General features: G+C 43.1%; 2 protein-coding genes across 3 annotated transcripts in view; one reads left to right on the top strand and one right to left on the bottom strand.

Moving 5' to 3' along the window:
* The first annotated feature begins 1,016 nt into the window (after positions 1-1,016).
* LOC308109881 (von Willebrand factor A domain-containing protein 7-like) lies at positions 1,017-12,711 on the top strand. Of its 2 annotated transcripts, XM_080463710.1 has the most exons (18): positions 1,017-1,272; positions 3,190-3,385; positions 4,275-4,494; positions 4,642-4,727; positions 4,808-4,901; positions 5,819-5,947; positions 6,076-6,262; positions 6,537-6,706; positions 6,823-6,935; positions 7,745-7,861; positions 7,992-8,201; positions 8,303-8,438; positions 9,044-9,196; positions 9,278-9,370; positions 9,484-9,593; positions 10,276-10,434; positions 10,531-10,830; positions 11,876-12,711. In XM_080463710.1, exons 2-18 carry the CDS (start codon positions 3,200-3,202, stop codon positions 12,332-12,334), a joined length of 2,922 nt encoding a protein of 973 aa, XP_080319836.1. In that variant the 5' UTR covers positions 1,017-1,272; positions 3,190-3,199; the 3' UTR covers positions 12,335-12,711. The 2 variants fall into 2 exon arrangements, with proteins under 2 accessions (XP_080319836.1, XP_080319837.1); XM_080463711.1 differs by lacking the exon at positions 7,745-7,861 and having other exon boundaries at positions 1,096-1,272.
* The window catches only part of LOC308109886 (cytoplasmic phosphatidylinositol transfer protein 1-like), a 78,179-nt gene continuing 73,908 nt past the window's right edge, over positions 12,708-16,978 (bottom strand). The window contains exon 9 of the mRNA XM_080463716.1: positions 12,708-16,583. Coding sequence (XP_080319842.1) covers positions 16,228-16,583 — 356 coding nt within the window. The 3' untranslated portion in view covers positions 12,708-16,227. The remainder of the gene's footprint in view (positions 16,584-16,978) is intronic.

The following is a 16,978-nucleotide window of genomic DNA, read 5'->3' as shown; positions in this document are numbered from 1 at the left end:
TAGGTCAGTCAGAAATTAACAAATGTCTGTCATTTCCAATATATTGGAGAAAGTTATGTAAGTACTGGACTAAGTAACTACCAGTAATATGTTTACAGTTAAATAATACATTTACAATTTTAGTTCCATTATGGTTTTAGAAAGAAAGTGAACCAATGGCAGTCGTCGTCATGGAGATAGCGGGCACCAAGTGTGGCATTGTTTCTCGACTCGCTGGAACAACGTTGGACACAGAGGGACACCAGACACTTTGGTCTTTTCCTTAATTTGTCAAACACTTTTGACACTATTGTGTGTAAATGTCCTTAAAGACTGTAGAACACTCTGGTGTTACACCCCAGCCGAGGAGCTAATGGAAGGCAACAGGAAATGTCGTCCTTCAGAGTCCAAACAGCCACAAATCAGGAATAATTCATTAATCAATTCCAGAGTGAGCGTCACTTCAATATAACAACCTTGGCCACACCAATCTATCAGGACTCCGGCTTACCTCGTCAATCAGAAGAGTAAAAACGATGGCCACGCCCCTCTGAAGTCACCCTTGTCTCCTACTTGGTGGATTCAGCCAATCAGCTCGTCGGGATGGCACAGCCTTATTTACACACCTTATTGATGAGACAGAAGGAGGAACCAACATGCATCTGTAAATGACCATAAATCTACATTTAAAACAATCTAATCAGGAATCCCACAGTGTGTGAGAGCAGCAGTCGTGGTATGTTGTTAATGTTGTTGGCATCATTATTGTTTCAGTTTCACTTTTTCACTTTGCCTGGTGTGTGTGTTTTTTTTTTTCTTCTTTCATTTGAATCGTATTGTATTAATCTTCTTTGGGGAAATTTAATTTACCAAATTGACCCATCGGGTCAAACACACGGGGAGAAAATGCAAACTCCACATAGAAAGGCCCCGGGCTGTGCTGTCCCAAAAAACTGGCCTTGCCTGCTTGGAGACACACACACACACGCACACACACACGCACACACACACGCACGCACACACACACACACACACACACACACACACACACACACACACACACACACACACTTGTGATTAAGTCTGTTTCAAACATGAAAAGACAGAACGGAATGAGGATGTAGACTTGCTCTCTACAAAGTATAAGTACTCTACACTCTCCAAGTCCTTCAGAGACGCTCAAGGCTTTTAGTTACAGTTACTCAGGAGACATTGGTCAGACAGGTGGAGAATAAATACACAAGAGTGTTTCCACCTGAATCCGGCTGAGCTGAAGACAAAGAGCACGAGGAGGTGAGGTGCATTTCCTTTTTTATTCAGTTTTATTTCACAACATGTAGGTTTTTTTTTATATACAGTTTCTTAACAGTGTTTATTTATACGTCAAGTAATAGAAGTGCAACAGTAAATGTAATTGTGTTCTAATTTTGGCTTGTTTACATCTTTTTTTCCCACCAAGGATGAACTGCGTCTGCACTATATTAAATATTACTGCATACAATCCTGACATTCAAAGGAAATATCATTTGCTGTTTATGCTTTTTGCTTTTGTCATGTCGCTGTTCACTGTCATTAATTATTCTATCAATTATTATTATGTCACATATTGACAGAAATGTATTTTGTTTTTTACTTTGATTAAGTCAGTGTCAGGTCAAGGTAAACTTTTGAATCACCGAGGGGCAGTTTGTGGTTCAGCCAGAACATCTTGGCCAAAAAGATTCTTGCAATTGAATAAATATCGTTTCAATTTCTCAATAAAATGAGAAAAAAGAAAGTGTTTTATTTTTTTTCTCCCAATCAGTGAAGTGGACTTCAGACAGACACCTGATTGTTTCTATTGGCCGTTGTCTGGCCATTCATGCTCACCTTCACACCTTTATAAGGCCCGTCACTCATCAGATACAAACATTCATGTACAAGTAATTAATGGGTGAGGCTGTACAAAGAAGCTTTTATGTAATAGATATGTTACATTTTAAGGGAGAGTCAATTGAGTATGTCGACTGGTCAGAATTGTCTTACCATCAAGCTCCGTTTCTTTTGTCCGAGCTGCTCTTACTGGACCGTCAGTCCATATTTACAGTACATCCATTGTGTTGTTCCAGTAAATCACATTAACCAAACAAACAGGTGTAACAAGAAAACCATTACAAAGAAAGAGAGTAGACAGTAAATTCCCCAGTGTTACATATGCAGTGTTAAAGTGCATTGACTCTATCAGAGATACTACAACACCAGCCCCCCAGTGCTGGAGTCAATTTCTGGAGTTAAATGAGGCGGTGTTAAAAGTATTCTGTTAATTTGACACTGCAAAAGAGTAAAGTAAGAGTAACAATAAGATCACTGAGAGCAGTGACGTGCATTCAGGGGAGATTTGTTTAAGTTTGTTTGAAGGGGTTTTACCATCTTCATTTTGTCAGATTAACACTTGGTCACGGAGCTGATTGCTGCAATGCATTGTGGGAGTTGGGTTGGCAGTGTTTCAAATGTCTTTATTTGGGCTTATATTAGGCTTGTTAGTGTTGGTAATGATTGTATTGTGTTTTTGTTGCTTTGTTTGTGTAGTTAGTTAGTTGATCTAGTTTAGTTTAGTTTGATATTTGTAAGTTGGCACCAGGAGTGCAGAGGGTCTGTGTGTCATGTCGTCCTGCCATGGAGTTCTTGGTGTTGGGGGCCAAAGTGACCTTCTGTTGATCATCGCTGGCATGAAGACAAAAGTCTACTGTCATGTGACTGTACTCGGTCTCTCTCGCCTTCTGAGTCATCACTGACTGAGAAATAGTCAGAAATATTGTTAAGTTATAGTAACACTGTGTAAGTGAGACTTAAACAATTGGGTAGTGTTGATTAGTTACTCTATCAGTATCTAGTGAGTGAACTAGTAACACTGATTTAGTGTATCTTCATCAGTACTGATGTTAAAGGTTAACACTGGGAGAGTTTGTCTGGTAACACTAAATTGGTGTTGGTTAATGTTGGTACTTTAACCTCCTAAGTGTCTGTTGATAACACTGTAATAATGTTTCTTAACCAACACTGCAAAAGTGTTAATAACTTTAACACTTTACAAAGTGTGACTTTAACAGTGGAATAGTGGTTCCCCTATAAACCCTGGAAAACTGTTCATTTCAACTCTGACAGTGTTAAATTTATGATTTCAGATTTTCTGTGTCTAAATTCATTTTTTCCCTGTTTGCTTTATTGCAGGTCCTTCATCATGCTGCTCGCTCAGCTGCTCATGTTCCTGGTGGTTCTTTCACTGCCGGGCCTCAGCCGCGGGTTCCAGCCAACGTTTGGGTCGTCAGTCACTCACCGAGATATCACCGAGAGAGCAGTTCTCAGAAAGACCGCTGAAGTCTGCAGGGATGTTGCTGCAGCGACGGGAGGCGTTTTCACTCTGGCTGTAAGACCTTCAAAAAGCACGTTTATCACTTATGTTCCAACCCATTTAAGCTATTTAGGGAAAGTACTGGATGTAAAATAATGAGAAGGTATCACAAACAATTAAACATTTAATTCTTTATTTTAAATGTTGCTGGCTGGATGGATTACCACCACCACCTCCTGTTGTTACCCTGCACCAGGCAGTCGCTCTCTGTTCTGTGGCTGCTTGTTGTAACCAATATATCTGAAGCTATTGCCTCAAAGTATTTAACTAAAAATGTGTTTACTGACAGTAAAACACTTCAATAATCCTGAACAAACTCAATCAAACAAACACACAACCCATAACATCTTCACTGTATCAGCTCTAATGGCAGATTCCTTACCTCAAACCTTACCTCACCTTCCCAAATACCTGCAACTTCCTTATTTCTTCATATAGCTTCCAATAGCAATCAATGAATATATGAATACTTGGGTCTCCGATACACTCCTAGAATCTGGTCCTGGGAGTTTTTTGAGAATTAATGGAAATTATGACATTTTATGTCACTTTTGTTTTAAACTTCAAATCACACATTCATGAGAAGTAACTGGTTGTTGTATTCAACTTTCCATCCAATGGTCCAAACATCTTGTACGACACTGTATTCACTGGAGGACCACAGCATGCTGGAGCCAATCTCAGTCAATTATGGGTGACAGCATACTGTCTGTGAGCAACCTACCGACCTCCAGCATAATAATAATTGTTATTATTAAAGACAATTAACTGCAATCTACTAAAGATAAAAGAGTACTTTAAAAATCAAGTAGAGAAAAGACAAGGTGGAGGACAAACTAACAGGTTACTGTGCTGTGTTTGTCCTTATTTTACTGTCAACCATTCCACGTGTCTCTGTCTTCAGATTGATGACAGCCTGACAGTGAACGCCGTCCGACGGGCCTGTTCCACTAATCCAGGTCCAACACCTCCAGGCAGCACTTCTCTCCCTACTGACGACTTCCAAAGTGTCATTAATACCATTCACAGACGGAATGCAAGAGTGGACTTCATCTTCGCACTGTCGGCAGCACATCACTTTGACAATGAAGCCTTCCAGGCCGGTCGGGATCTCATCACAACAGGTAGACTTCACATGTCATAGGGGACGAGAACGTTGCTGATGTGAAGCGGTTGGGAGCTGCTCGCACAGTTGAAAAGCGCGATATAAGTGAAGTCTACTCACCATTTACCATATACATTATTTTAATTAATGCTTTTTTTCTGTTGAGGTTTGGCAAATGTGAAATCGAGTGTGAGCGAGGGAAACTTTGAGGCTGGAAGGGAGAGTCTTGGAGAGATCTGTCACACCCTTCAGGTGAGCTGATGATCTGATGTTGTTTTCATTATGGAGAATGGAAGCAGAAATAGTTTCCCAGATGAATTCTGTTCATGCAGGATTTCTACAGCCACAGTGACTGGGTGGAGCTGGGAAAACGCAGTCCTTATAGCAGACTGATCAGACGTGATCAACCTCTGGAGAACTTGGCAGGTGAGCCTCTCAAGTCTGAAAGCAAGCACTCACACACCCACCATCCCGAACAGTACAATAATGGTTCAACAACTAAAATATGATTATCATAATGTGTCATTTGAATGTCAATTCTGAACGATCGAACTAACTAGCTATTAGTACTTCATTAATCCTCTTTTCCATATTGACCTCTGGGTGTGGCCACATTATGGCACTCCAGGAAACTGATGGGGGTCAAGGGTCATGCTCAGGGACCCACAGTGGTGATCTGTCCACAGCAGGGATCGAACCTGTGAACTTCCAATCCCTCCAAAGCCAATTCTATGCATGAGAGTGAGTGTAAGTCTACCAGACAACCTCTTCAATCCCACACCAGCTGGAGCTCCTTCCCCCCAGTGAGGTAACAAACAAGGTCCTAGAGCCCATTCCCGTTGCAGGAGCCCACAATACCACATGACTCCCTGCTCTCCTAAACTATGTGAACAATGCACCACTCCCCGGGTTGCACTTCGCAGGTGAAGGATCATCAGAAGTTCCCCCACATAACTTGTTTGGTCTGTGCTCGACCATGACTCAAGGGCTACCCAGCATCAGGGAGCCGTCAGCCTTAGCTGGCCCTACAGGAGCACATCGCCACCACACCTGAGATAACCTCCTGTTTTGATCCCATTTCATAACTCTGGATCATTTCACGAGTATGTTTTGTGTGCAGATGCAACCATACATACATACATACATACATACATACAAACTGCTGCTGGTGCAGGTACCTATGTTTACAAAATAAGTTAATGTTCATGTTTGAAGCACTTCCTGTTTCACTTTACTGTCTGAACGGGGCTTTATGGATACAGATCGATTTGATGGAATCATTGATCAAGCCTTAATAGCCAGACTGTAGTTTCTGTGCTCAATGGATTGTTGTTTTGTTGCAGGTGTGAACGTTCCAACCTGTAGGAACTGCGATGGAGACGATTGTACGAACAACATACTGCCTGGAGTGTTAACACAGCAGATTATAACTTCAGGTTACTTTGGAGTCAGCTCCAGTGATAAACCCGCAGGTAGATATTTCTGTTTCAGCTCATTTTTCAACCCCTTCTCCTTGATTCTTTGCTGTGAAGGCACAGTCCTTAGTTAAACCATCGCCTTTTACCCGACTGAGCTGGTTTATTATTGTCTCTGTTCTAAGGTAAATGCAGCCATGGTGGGTTTTTTGATAGGACAAGCCGCCAGGAACCTGTTGGAGGAATTAATAAGGATAGTCGTGGCTCAAGCCACGGCTTCCTTCACCAGCAAGCGGCTGATCTGGCGGTCGCTGCCACGTTGGAGCTACTGGAGGACATCAGAATAGTGGTTGGAGACGGGAACTTTCTGCGGTATGAAAAATGTTCAGGCATGTTTTACACTCATACAACGGTTGAGCTCACATACTGAGCAGTGACAGTATGACAAATCAAGCAGTGTTGGAGAAGAACAATATGGCTGCTACAGGTTGAGGGTAAAGCCACTCCACCTCATGGCTGAAACCATTACCACGCCATTACTTTTAATTTCCAGGCCGGACTTTCATGGTGTTGCATTTATTGGAAATGTGAGTTATTCAGATCTTAAATAAGCCTTTCAAACAGTTGGTGCTTCATGTTCCTCCAGATTCATGGGTCTGTCCCAGTCCTCTGCACTGTGTTTTGTGATCGACACCACAGGCAGTATGAGAGATGACATCGCTGCCGTCAAGGATACTTCCTTTAGGATTATTGATAGCAGGATAGGAACACCACAAGAGCCATCTCTATACATTCTGGTACCTTTCAACGACCCGGGTGTGTAACTTAAAACCTTTTACATGATCAACACATTGCTAAAGATACAATCGACTGTATGCTTGGAGAAATGCATAAATCAGTAAGCTTTTCATATTTTTGCACGTCCTGTCCAGATTTTGGACCTCTGCTGAGGACAACCGACCCAGATGAATTCAAAGCCCGCATTAATGACCTCACTGCCAGAGGAGGAGGAGACAACCCAGAGCTGAGTCTGTCTGGACTACAAGTGAGGGAACTATTATTATGAAGACGTTCCAGATGTGGAACAGCCACTTGATGACAAAAAACTAAAAACAACCTTGGTTCCATGTGGGAAAACTAATGAAAACTTTATTTAACACAAAGTAATTCATTTTCCTTCTACCTTAAGTTTCCTCTCAGCCGATGACAACCTGTAAAATCTTTGACACAGCTGTTCACACAACGTCAACCTAGAACCTTAACTGTGAAAGCAAAAACGCAGAACTGTTGACATGACAATGGAGCTCGGAGACAACTTTTTAAAAATGGCTCCCTCGGTGGAACTTCAGGAAAATGCTCTGGCTCCATCTCTGCCAACAGGGGAAATGCAACTTTTCGAAAACGTTGCTGTTGCACATGCAAACCACAGCCGCGGTAAATAGCTCATCTGCAAATGTGTGAGTAGATCAACGATAAGAACAATAAGGTCTCCAGAGTGTCATGATTCTCCTCGGACTCCAGAGTTTAACCGTTTACAGTCTCCTGGAATAGCAAAACGTCTTCCCCATTGTTAATGTTCATTATTGTTCTCTGCATATGTGTCTGGTTCATTACAAAATCAGCCAACAGTGCCAACTCATGGCCAGGCATGGTAACTGCAGAATTTTCATCGTTTCCATCATTTTGAAAGCAATGATTTGTAAAAGCTAAGCATTGCTGAAATGAAACTATTGGCTTTCACTTGAAATGTGGTGTAAACACAACAACTGATTATTGATCATCCTCCATGAGGTTTTACAGAGTAATTATCATGAGATAAGAGAATAACGGTGCTTCTTGCTTCCTGACTGAAAGCTCGCGCTAACAGCTGCTCCACCCGGATCCGACATTTTTGTCTTCACTGATGCTCCTGCCAAAGATTTTAATCTGAGAAACACTGTCACAGCACTGATAGAGAGAACACAGTCTGTGGTAAGTCCTCTATCAACTTGTTACATCGACAGAACATTAGCAATTCATAGATTTGGATCATAATCGTGCACAAGTGCGTGTCAGAAGTGTTTCAGTAAATCCCTAATCCTCGCTCTCTTTTCAACTTCAGGTCATTTTCATGTTGACAAATGTGTTGAGTGGTCGGCGTCGCAGCCTCCAAGGTGATGGTCAAAATGCATCATCACGTACGCTGAGCCAGGCACAGACTAGACTATACCGAGACCTAGCCCGGGCCTCTGGGGGTCAGACCATCGAGGTCACCAAGCTGGATCTCTCTCAGGCCACTGTTGTCATCGAAGACTTATCGGCCAATGCTGTGGTGAGAAGAAGTTTGCAAACCACCAAAGTTAATTTTATGCTGATGTGATCATCCTCACCATCCTTTGCTCATGGTTGGGTTGGTTCTGTTTCTTTTTCCAGGTAACAGTTTTCCAAGCTGCAGTTGATCCAGGACGTCCTGATGATTTCTCTTTTCTTGTTGACGCGTCGATCAGAAACATGATCATTTACATCACAGGCGTTCCGTCCCTCACCTTCAGACTCACCAGCTCGACAGGTTCAGCTCAAACTCCACTTCCACATTATCTATATGCAGAAACGAGCTTCATCTCTTACGGCAAATGATGGAATGTCACTTGGGCTCCACCAGGAGGAAACACTCCAGCAGTTTTTCTGTTATATTTTCAGGGTGCTCAAAGATTCTTCAGAAAAATGTCTTGATTGAAAAAGAAGTTTCATATGTACCGGTACTTACATTTTCTTGAGCTAAAATGAAAGAAAACTTGGGCATTGTCAGAAGTTATAGGCTGCTATGAATATATTCTCACCGACCAGTTTGATCTGAATGGATATTATAGTATTCCATAGCATAGTACGTAAGTCAGGGGTTCTCCATCCTGGTCCTGGAGGGTCCTGGAGGGTCCTGCACGTTCTGGCTCTCCCAGCTTCAGCACACCTCAATCTGACGGTGACGTCATCATCAAGCTTGTGAAAAAGCCAAGTACCGAGGCCTTATTGCATTCAGGTGTGTTGCAACTGGGAGGAACCTAAAACAAGCAGGACACCGGCCCTCCAGGACCAGGATGGAGAACCCCTGATGTAAGTAACAGAAAGTTTCCTAAGGTATGGCCGCAGCTATATCTTCATGACCATGTTTTCCAGGAGAATCTCAGAATTCGACTGAGCCCAGTGGTCCTTTGGGAAACGTCACCACTGTGGGAAACCTTCGCCGGATCAGCCTGAACCTCACTGACGACCGTGGACTGTGGGAGATCAGTGTTAACTCCAGCAGCGCCTACGCTGTCCGGGTCACAGGTCAGGAGGATCAGTAGATTTCAGTCAGGAAAAGAAGGTTCACAGTTTCTAAATTCCAATCTGCTTTCTTCTTCCCATTAGGTCAAAGTTCAGTGAATTTTGTCTTTAACATTGTCGAAGAACGAGCGGGAGCCCACAGTGGTCTGGATTATTTGGATGGACGTCCTCCTACTGGTTGGAACTCACAACATGTTTATCGCCATGATGAAAACAATACCCCAGAAAATTGTGTATTTAGGAAATTGTCATCACAATAAAATGAGTCCGTGTCATGTCTTTACTTTCAGGAGGGAATGTGACTCTCCTGGTTACTGTGACAGGAAGTGACACGGCGACAGTAACAAACGTGACCCTCTTTGACAGCTCAGGCTCTTCGGCCCTCAGCGGCTCGGTGGAGGTACGACCACCGCACGCTGAACAAAGTCCATCCTGTCATGTTTGAAACCACACCCTTGTTTTTATGCAGAAAGTTTGACAAAGATTCATGAACCTACTTGAAGCTTTTCTTGTTTTACATTAATGTGATGCAGCTGAAAACCTGGATAAAATATCAGTCCAGCTCATTAGTTCTCATTAATGCTTCTAACCGCTGGGCTTTTTCAGGAAGGACCAGATCAATTGGAATATTTTTCCCTTAAAAAAGTTCTATTTCTCCTGCCCCCACTGAAGAAATCAAACATAAATAAATTGTATAGCAGTTGAATGTATGATCAAGTATCTGGAAGGAGACCACATTCCAGTTTGCTGCAGGACAGTCTCGTCCAGGGGCTGTCATAAATGCATTTGAAATGTTTGAAACAAAATCAATATTACTTTTATAAATTTATCAATAAATTTTCCCCCTAGGTCTTGAATAGTTTCAAGATGAAGCATAAAGTAAATATATTAAAAGGGTAAAGCATGTATGTGCAACTTTAAGTATTTCATGGTGGGGCCGAGTTTCTTAAAAGTCAAAACTATCAAGTCAAACTTTTAAATAACTGCGTTCACTAGTTGACCCGGTCTGTTGGTTAATTGGCACCATTTACCAGGACATTACCTCGTGACCAAGCATTCTCTTTCCTCTTTGCTTCCCACAGTCATTAGGAGGCACCAACTTCCTGGGAAGATTCCGAGACGTGCCTGGAGGAGAGTTTGTGCTTGGTCTGATCGGCGAGGACAGCAGCTCCACCTCCAGGGCCGACAGATTCCAGAGACAAGCCTCCACTCAGATTAAGACCTCCAGCCTTTCTGTTACCGTGGGTTTATTAGAGTGAACTGCTGCAGCGTTTCCCCTATTCTGTGGCAGTAGATGAACCTCCTCTCCTCTTCCACCTCCATCTCCACCTTTGCAGGCTCTGGCTACCAGCAGCAACATCGAGCCAGGCTCCAGTCTCGCCATCCCGTTCACCGTGTCCTCCAGCGCCAGCGGGACATTCTCCTTGCAAGCCAACAACGACCGCAGCTATGAGCTCACTGCGCCCACCAGCCTCACCATTGCATCAGGGAGCGGCGGCGAGGCCAACGGCACGGTGACCATCGCCGTGCCGCTCAGCGCCGCGTCAGGAACAGACGTGACCCTCACCATCCAGGCCCAGAACGCCGCCGTCACCGACATCAACTTCGCTGTGCTCAGGTTTTCAGTGGTCGCCAGGGTAAGACAGATATAGATATTTTTATTTCTGGGGGGGGGGGGGGGGGGGGGGGGGGGGGGGGGGGTTGGAACAAAGCAGGTTTGTATAAAACTAAAAAGTTTAAAAGATGAAACTTGTTTAGGTATAAATGTCATGGATGATCTCTAGAGTTACACAAATCACTATTTTTAATTTGGAAATGTAAATTTTACAGCCCAGATAGTAAATAAAACATTTAGAAAGTTGGTGGACAGTTTTGATTTATTAGCATTTTGTTCTTACAATAAAAATGAACTGAGCAGATTCACGTTTCAGCAGCATGGCGGTTAAAAGGCCGTTTCATCAACAAAGAAGCACAGAGGTAGAATTAAAGGTCTATACCATACAAGAGTTAAAGACACTGGGCAGTGACAAACTAAAAGGTCTCCTGCGTCACCCTTCCAACCTCCACATCTGCACATCAAACTAAAAACTTTTATCACAATAACATAACGTGACTAAATTCCTATGCAAACATTAAGCTTCCATGTTTTCACTTCGTCAGTTCACAAGATCGACTCAACAACAAACTATATCTTGTGTGAAAAATAATTATGAGCAAAGTATTGAATGTATTTTAAATATATCCACTATGATGTTAGTAAGTGGTACTTAGGGAGCGTTCTTTGCATGATTACGTATTGCGTATTAAGACGGGGCGGCACAGTGGCAAGTGCTCCAAACTCTCAGCAAGAAGGTTGTCGGTTCAAATACCGGGTGACCTTTCTGTGTGACGATGGATGGAAGGATGGGTGGATGGCATGTGGCAGAACTTTTAAAGATATCCAATGAGAAATGAATCAAATCGAGATACTTTTTTAACCTGAAATGACACGTGGGTCAGTATGGTGCGCTATCCTACAGTATGTGAAATCCCCTGAAGGGTGAAGGACCTGGAGGCCTCCTCTTCTTCATTCTCTGGCTGGTTTCACGTATTTGGAAGCAGCATGTTTCTGCAAAATGCCCCATATTTAAAGAATACAATATTGGGTTTAAATGCTTTTTCCTTCTTTTCTTTACTTTCCAGGCAACAGACACAATCAGTCCTGTGTGCCAAATAGTCAATACATCTGGTATCTGCCCCGCCGCCTCCGCCCTGTGTGACACCACCCGGTGGGAGCTCATCGCTAATTTCACTGATGGCATCAACGGCACCGGTATTACTTCCGTCTCCCTGCGCCAAGGGAACGGTTCTCTCAGTACCATGATGGAGGTGGGAGCTGGGGGCGAGAACGTCTCAGTGATCACATACAACGCCTCCTGCTGCTCGCAGAGCGTCATGGTGGCTGCTGTGGACAGGGCCGGGAATGTGGGACAGTGTGTGGGACAGGCTCGAGCCATGACCCCCAGTACTACAACTGCATCGAATATGATCACTGTATCCACAACTGCAGCTGCAACCAGCTCCGCTAGAGGGCGCACACTCAACACATCGTGCAGTCTGTGGATCAGCGTTGTGATTTCTCTCCTTTGGAAACACAAATGACAATAATTGACTCGTGGAAATGACTTCAAACATCATTTCCATCCTGTAATCAGGAATAATATAGTAGTGACATATGCTAAGTTTTTTTGAAAGGCTTTTTAGTGATCATTTAAAAATGCTTGAATAATTGAGAGAAAAATCCTAAATTGTTTTGCTTTTTAGCTTTAATTTCTTTGTGTTAACGATAGAGATCATAGGGTTTCCTGTTTGTTTGAAAATTGTCTTGCTGCACGTGTTACTGAAGAACTTAAAAAATGTGAATAACAGTTTTAAGCCAGATGCGTCTTCCACCACAACCAGGATCTGTTTTCCACTGTTGACTTGCAGATGCACTGTAGAAAAGAATGAAATAAATAAAAACACTGTTGCAGTAACTAATAAGGTTTATTTGTCTATTTCAGAAAAAAAAATACAACAAAGAATCAACTGAACCTCATTGGGCAGTAAAAATGTAACAAATACAATAATAGATAAAAGTGGAAGAACTGAGGGCGACTTCCAGCAGCTAAAGGAGAACGGCACTTCTGGGGTCTGTTTCACAAAGCAGATTAAATCAAGAAAGGTGGATAAAACAGAACCACAAACACTAAACTGAATCTGGATTATAGAGCATGTTCCTCCATGTGACTGATGTTACTTCAGTAGAAAGTAATGAATCAGTCAGACTAAAGGTAACACAAGCATTACTTCCCAAAAGCTATTTTTTCCGTCTCTGGGACGTCGTCTAGCTTTACTTAGTGTCTCTGCTTTGTGAGACGAGACCCAGCTATCAGGACACAGAACAGCCGGGCCCAATGCAGAACTGCTTTTGGATTTTGAGGGAAATAGGAGGAAGGGTGAACTGCTTGGTCCTTTTATCCAAAGAAATATTCATGAACCGATACTTAATTGTCCTCAAAGCAATACAGCAATCACAAAATCAAAGTACAGCAGGTTTACTAGGGAAAAGAAAAGCGAATCACCTTTTAATTAACATGGCAAGTGAACGTCAAAGCAGTCACAACACTAAAGAAAAAACAAAAAGAGAATCCGGAAAGCTTCATTTTGTTTTACAACTCATAAGAATTTTGTCCTGCAAGATCATCAAAAGCAACTGGAAGGTCCAAAGTGCACCACGACGATGAGGAGCTTCAACTGATTGAGAAGTAAACTCACCTGAACTCCGGTTGCTCACTAGATGACGACTTCATAGACACTAACACAGGTTAAGCCGAGTCCTACGCTGCAGCAGACCTTCACTCCGTCTGTGATAATGCCTTCCTCATCACACACAACACAAAATAATCTTCCTTCATTGTCGACTGTAAATCCTCTAACACATTCATATCACATCAGTAATGAAAGCTGGAACAGGTTCAATGTAAGAAATCTACTATATTACTCATTGACAACGCTATTTACAAAACCTAACGTGTTACTCTTTTAAACAGAGCAGAGCTTTATGTTACACAGTTGGATAGTTTGCATTACTTTAATAGCCCACGGTAGCTTGAACGTGTCCCTGGATCTCTGTGTTCCTGACAATAGAGGCGCTCAATACCAGAGTGGAAAGTACATCTAATCTATACATCATAGATCAATACGACGGGCCAATAACTCCTACATAGCATCTCATCCCCAGAAGGCAAAGACAAAAGCTACAGCTACAGATAAAGAGCTACAGTCTGATTTTCTCTTTAACAAAAGCAAGTGTGCAACTGTACAAACTATTAACAGTTGTTATAATATGGCAAGACCTTCTCTGTGACCCGCTCCTCAGAGCTACGACTGTACTAGAAGGACTTTGGTCCAACAAACCCAACAAGACAGAAAGGTATCACATTCCTTCATTGTCAAATAAGGTGTCCAAGACTGGAAAGTGCAAAATGCATTTTGCGCTGTAAAAGTTAACAATTGAATGACGAGGGGAACAAAACGGTACTAATCTCCTCAGACAGAAGAGCATGGGTTAGCCCTGTTACTAAAGGTCTGGTGACGGCGTTTGATATGACTCCTTTGAGCGGATCAGGTGGGAATTCAGCTCCAGTGTTTGAGGCTGTATCCCCTTTTTCTTCTGGGCGAAAAAAGAAAAATAAAGGAAAGGAAATGTGTTTCTGTAGCTGGAATACACAGAGATTTGGGTTTATACAGGCTAGTGATGATACAACTGTTGCATGCAGAGGCACTGAGTTCAGAGTTTATAGGCCTACAGTATTTTCTCTGGACATGCTCACATTTCACTCAAAATCAGTATTTTCTATTGTACAAAATTACTTCCAATATTAGCATTCACTTTTTTCATACAATTGCATCACCAGATATACGGGACCGATCGTCCACTCACAGTATATCCGTATATACTTCACGTAATGTTTATTTTTTGAGAACATTTCATGCAGCATATAAAAACCCTTTCTATGAATAATTTCACTAGATGGCTGTTTTTTGTCACTCGTTTAGGGTTTCAGATGACAGCGAGTCGCAACCCAAACAACGGCCCCCCACTGTGAAGGAATCGTTTCCTGCTCCAATAAAAACACTGGCTTTGATTTCACCAACGGGCACCGGCAAGACAACGGTTTGAGCACTTCTGCACATGCTATGCACCTTCAGTAAAGAAAAAGCACACACTCAAGTCAGCTTGATGCACGTGCTCTGCTGTTCACAGCGAACGTTTCCATTTCCTCCACTGGGCACAGAGATCGGTCGGCGCTTTAGATGGCCGTGTTCCTGCAGGTGACCTGAAGGTGATTTGATCCAAACGGGGTCACCTTCATGTCACAGGAGAGCAGCGATGAGTCCAGCATCAGTGGGAGGCAACATTTAACTTCTTTTTGTTTTGTTTCTACTTTAATTACTAACATGAGTTACTTTAGTTACACCGACATCGTAGTCAGCTTCGTTGTACACGCGCACTTTAATTGAAATAATGTTGAACTGTCGTATTAAAACTACAAGTCGCGCAGCAGCTTTTCTTTTGCTAAAGCATCACGGCGAATATGCAAACGTTTCTAATGTGTAAACATTCCCAGGGTTAAGTAGACTGGTATCTTACATACAACAGTGACTGTGTTATACTGTGGAGGTAAAAAATGTGGGTATTTGGCAAAAAGCAGGGAGAGAAAGGTACAATTCTATCTATCCCTGCCTTCGAAGTGCAAGCCAGGTAGTCGGGGGGACCTGAGGTGTTTTCTCTCTCTGATTGTACTGATCTTGCATCTCTTTTGTTACTACAGTTGGAAACTTAACAAAAAAAAGGGTAAATTGTGATTTAAAGGCCAGTCTGGATGGCTCAGGGAAGAGATGGAGCTGTCAAGAGGAGACTTGACTCTCTCTCTCTCTCCAATGTGTGGTATTCTAACACATTACATCTACTGTGCTATTCGGGGTTGTGTCATCAACTTCCTTTCTATTTAAATGCAAACATTTTGCAGACTGAAACTAGACGGCTGTCATCCATTTGCACACATTGTTAAAACTAATAAACACCACTGGCTCTGTGGTGTTAAGGCAACTACTTCAAAGTTCAAAAGTTCTCAGCCAGCTTATCCGATTGAAAGAAGCATAACTAAGGTTATTCTGAAAATAATATATGGATAGGAAATAAAGACGTGCCTCTCTACAACAATAATAAGAATACAATATGTGAGGTGGGGCTGGAATCACAGGGACAGGAAGTCAGCCACATCAGGGTCGCTGAGTGTCCAGCTGCCTCGGTTGTAAGAGTGACACTGGTGAAAGAGTCCTGGGTGGTCTGTGGCGTTTCCCACTATGGCGAATCGTTGGATATGGCTGGAGAACTGGACTATTTGGGCACTGGTGTTCTGAGGTTAGGCTCGTCTCATTGGGCTCGTAAGACAGTAGGCGTGGGGAATAAGTAAGACGGGAGTGGGGGAAGACAGTCCAGGGTCCCTCTACTGCTCGTCCATCTCGGCCAGCTCAGAGTTGAAGGACGCTGTGGATGTTTGGATGTGGTTGGAGACGGTGGAAGGGCCCAGGTCGGATCCCTGGGTGGCGCCGCTCGGGGCGGGGTCGGGGAGGGTCAGGGTTTCCGGAGCAGACTTTTTACGGGGTCGATCTTTGGGGAGAGAAAGGGACTCGGGTGCATCGGAGCACATGGGGGTGGAAGGGGCGCTGGCGGGGCCGGTGAGGGCGCAGGAGGACAGGGGCGTCTCGCTGATGGAGATGGACGGGGGAAAGATCCCGATCTTCTGGTTGGTGGCCTCCTGAATGGTGCGTTCAAATTCTCTCACCTCATCCATTGTCATGTCTGGTTGGAAAGAAGTCATGAACAAGAAGAGGAGTAAGAGCAAGAGGAAACATTTTCCTGAATATCGGAATGCAATTTCACACAACAGAGACTGTGAGTGTCAATATTAGAGTCGCAGCAATTTGGAGAAAACAAAACCAAAAAATCTGGGTAATGTGTTGCAGTATTCAATTACTTTACTGGCAAAGATTACTTTGTGGTTGTGCAAATACAACATCAAATTACTCCGTTTTCAGCCACTCTTATTCAGACAGATTGTGTGGGACAGAATGAGCGGCTGAATGAGGACACTGCAAATAACCAACCCTTCAAATGAGACAGAGGAGGAGCAATGAGGAGAGACAATGAAAAAGGACATACGCTTGCTTTGTCATGGATCTCTATGTCATCCACTG

This window comes from Lipophrys pholis, assembly GCF_963383615.2.
Source record: "Lipophrys pholis genome assembly, chromosome: 5".
Classification (NCBI taxonomy): domain Eukaryota; kingdom Metazoa; phylum Chordata; class Actinopteri; order Blenniiformes; family Blenniidae; genus Lipophrys; species Lipophrys pholis.
The sequence above is the reverse complement of the archived record's forward strand: the minus strand, read 5'-3'. Positions and strand labels throughout refer to the sequence as shown.

Excerpts from the sequence above, each read along its gene's own strand:
- LOC308109881 (XM_080463710.1), top strand. The coding sequence starts at position 3,200 with ATGCTGCTCGCTCAGCTGCTCATGTTCCTGGTGGTTCTTTCACTGCCG. Across the intron at positions 4,902-5,818 it reads ACCTCTGGAGAACTTGGCAG|GTGTGAACGTTCCAACCTGT; the intron begins GTGAGCCTCTCA and ends GTTTTGTTGCAG. Across the intron at positions 9,197-9,277 it reads CTACGCTGTCCGGGTCACAG|GTCAAAGTTCAGTGAATTTT; the intron begins GTCAGGAGGATC and ends TCTTCCCATTAG.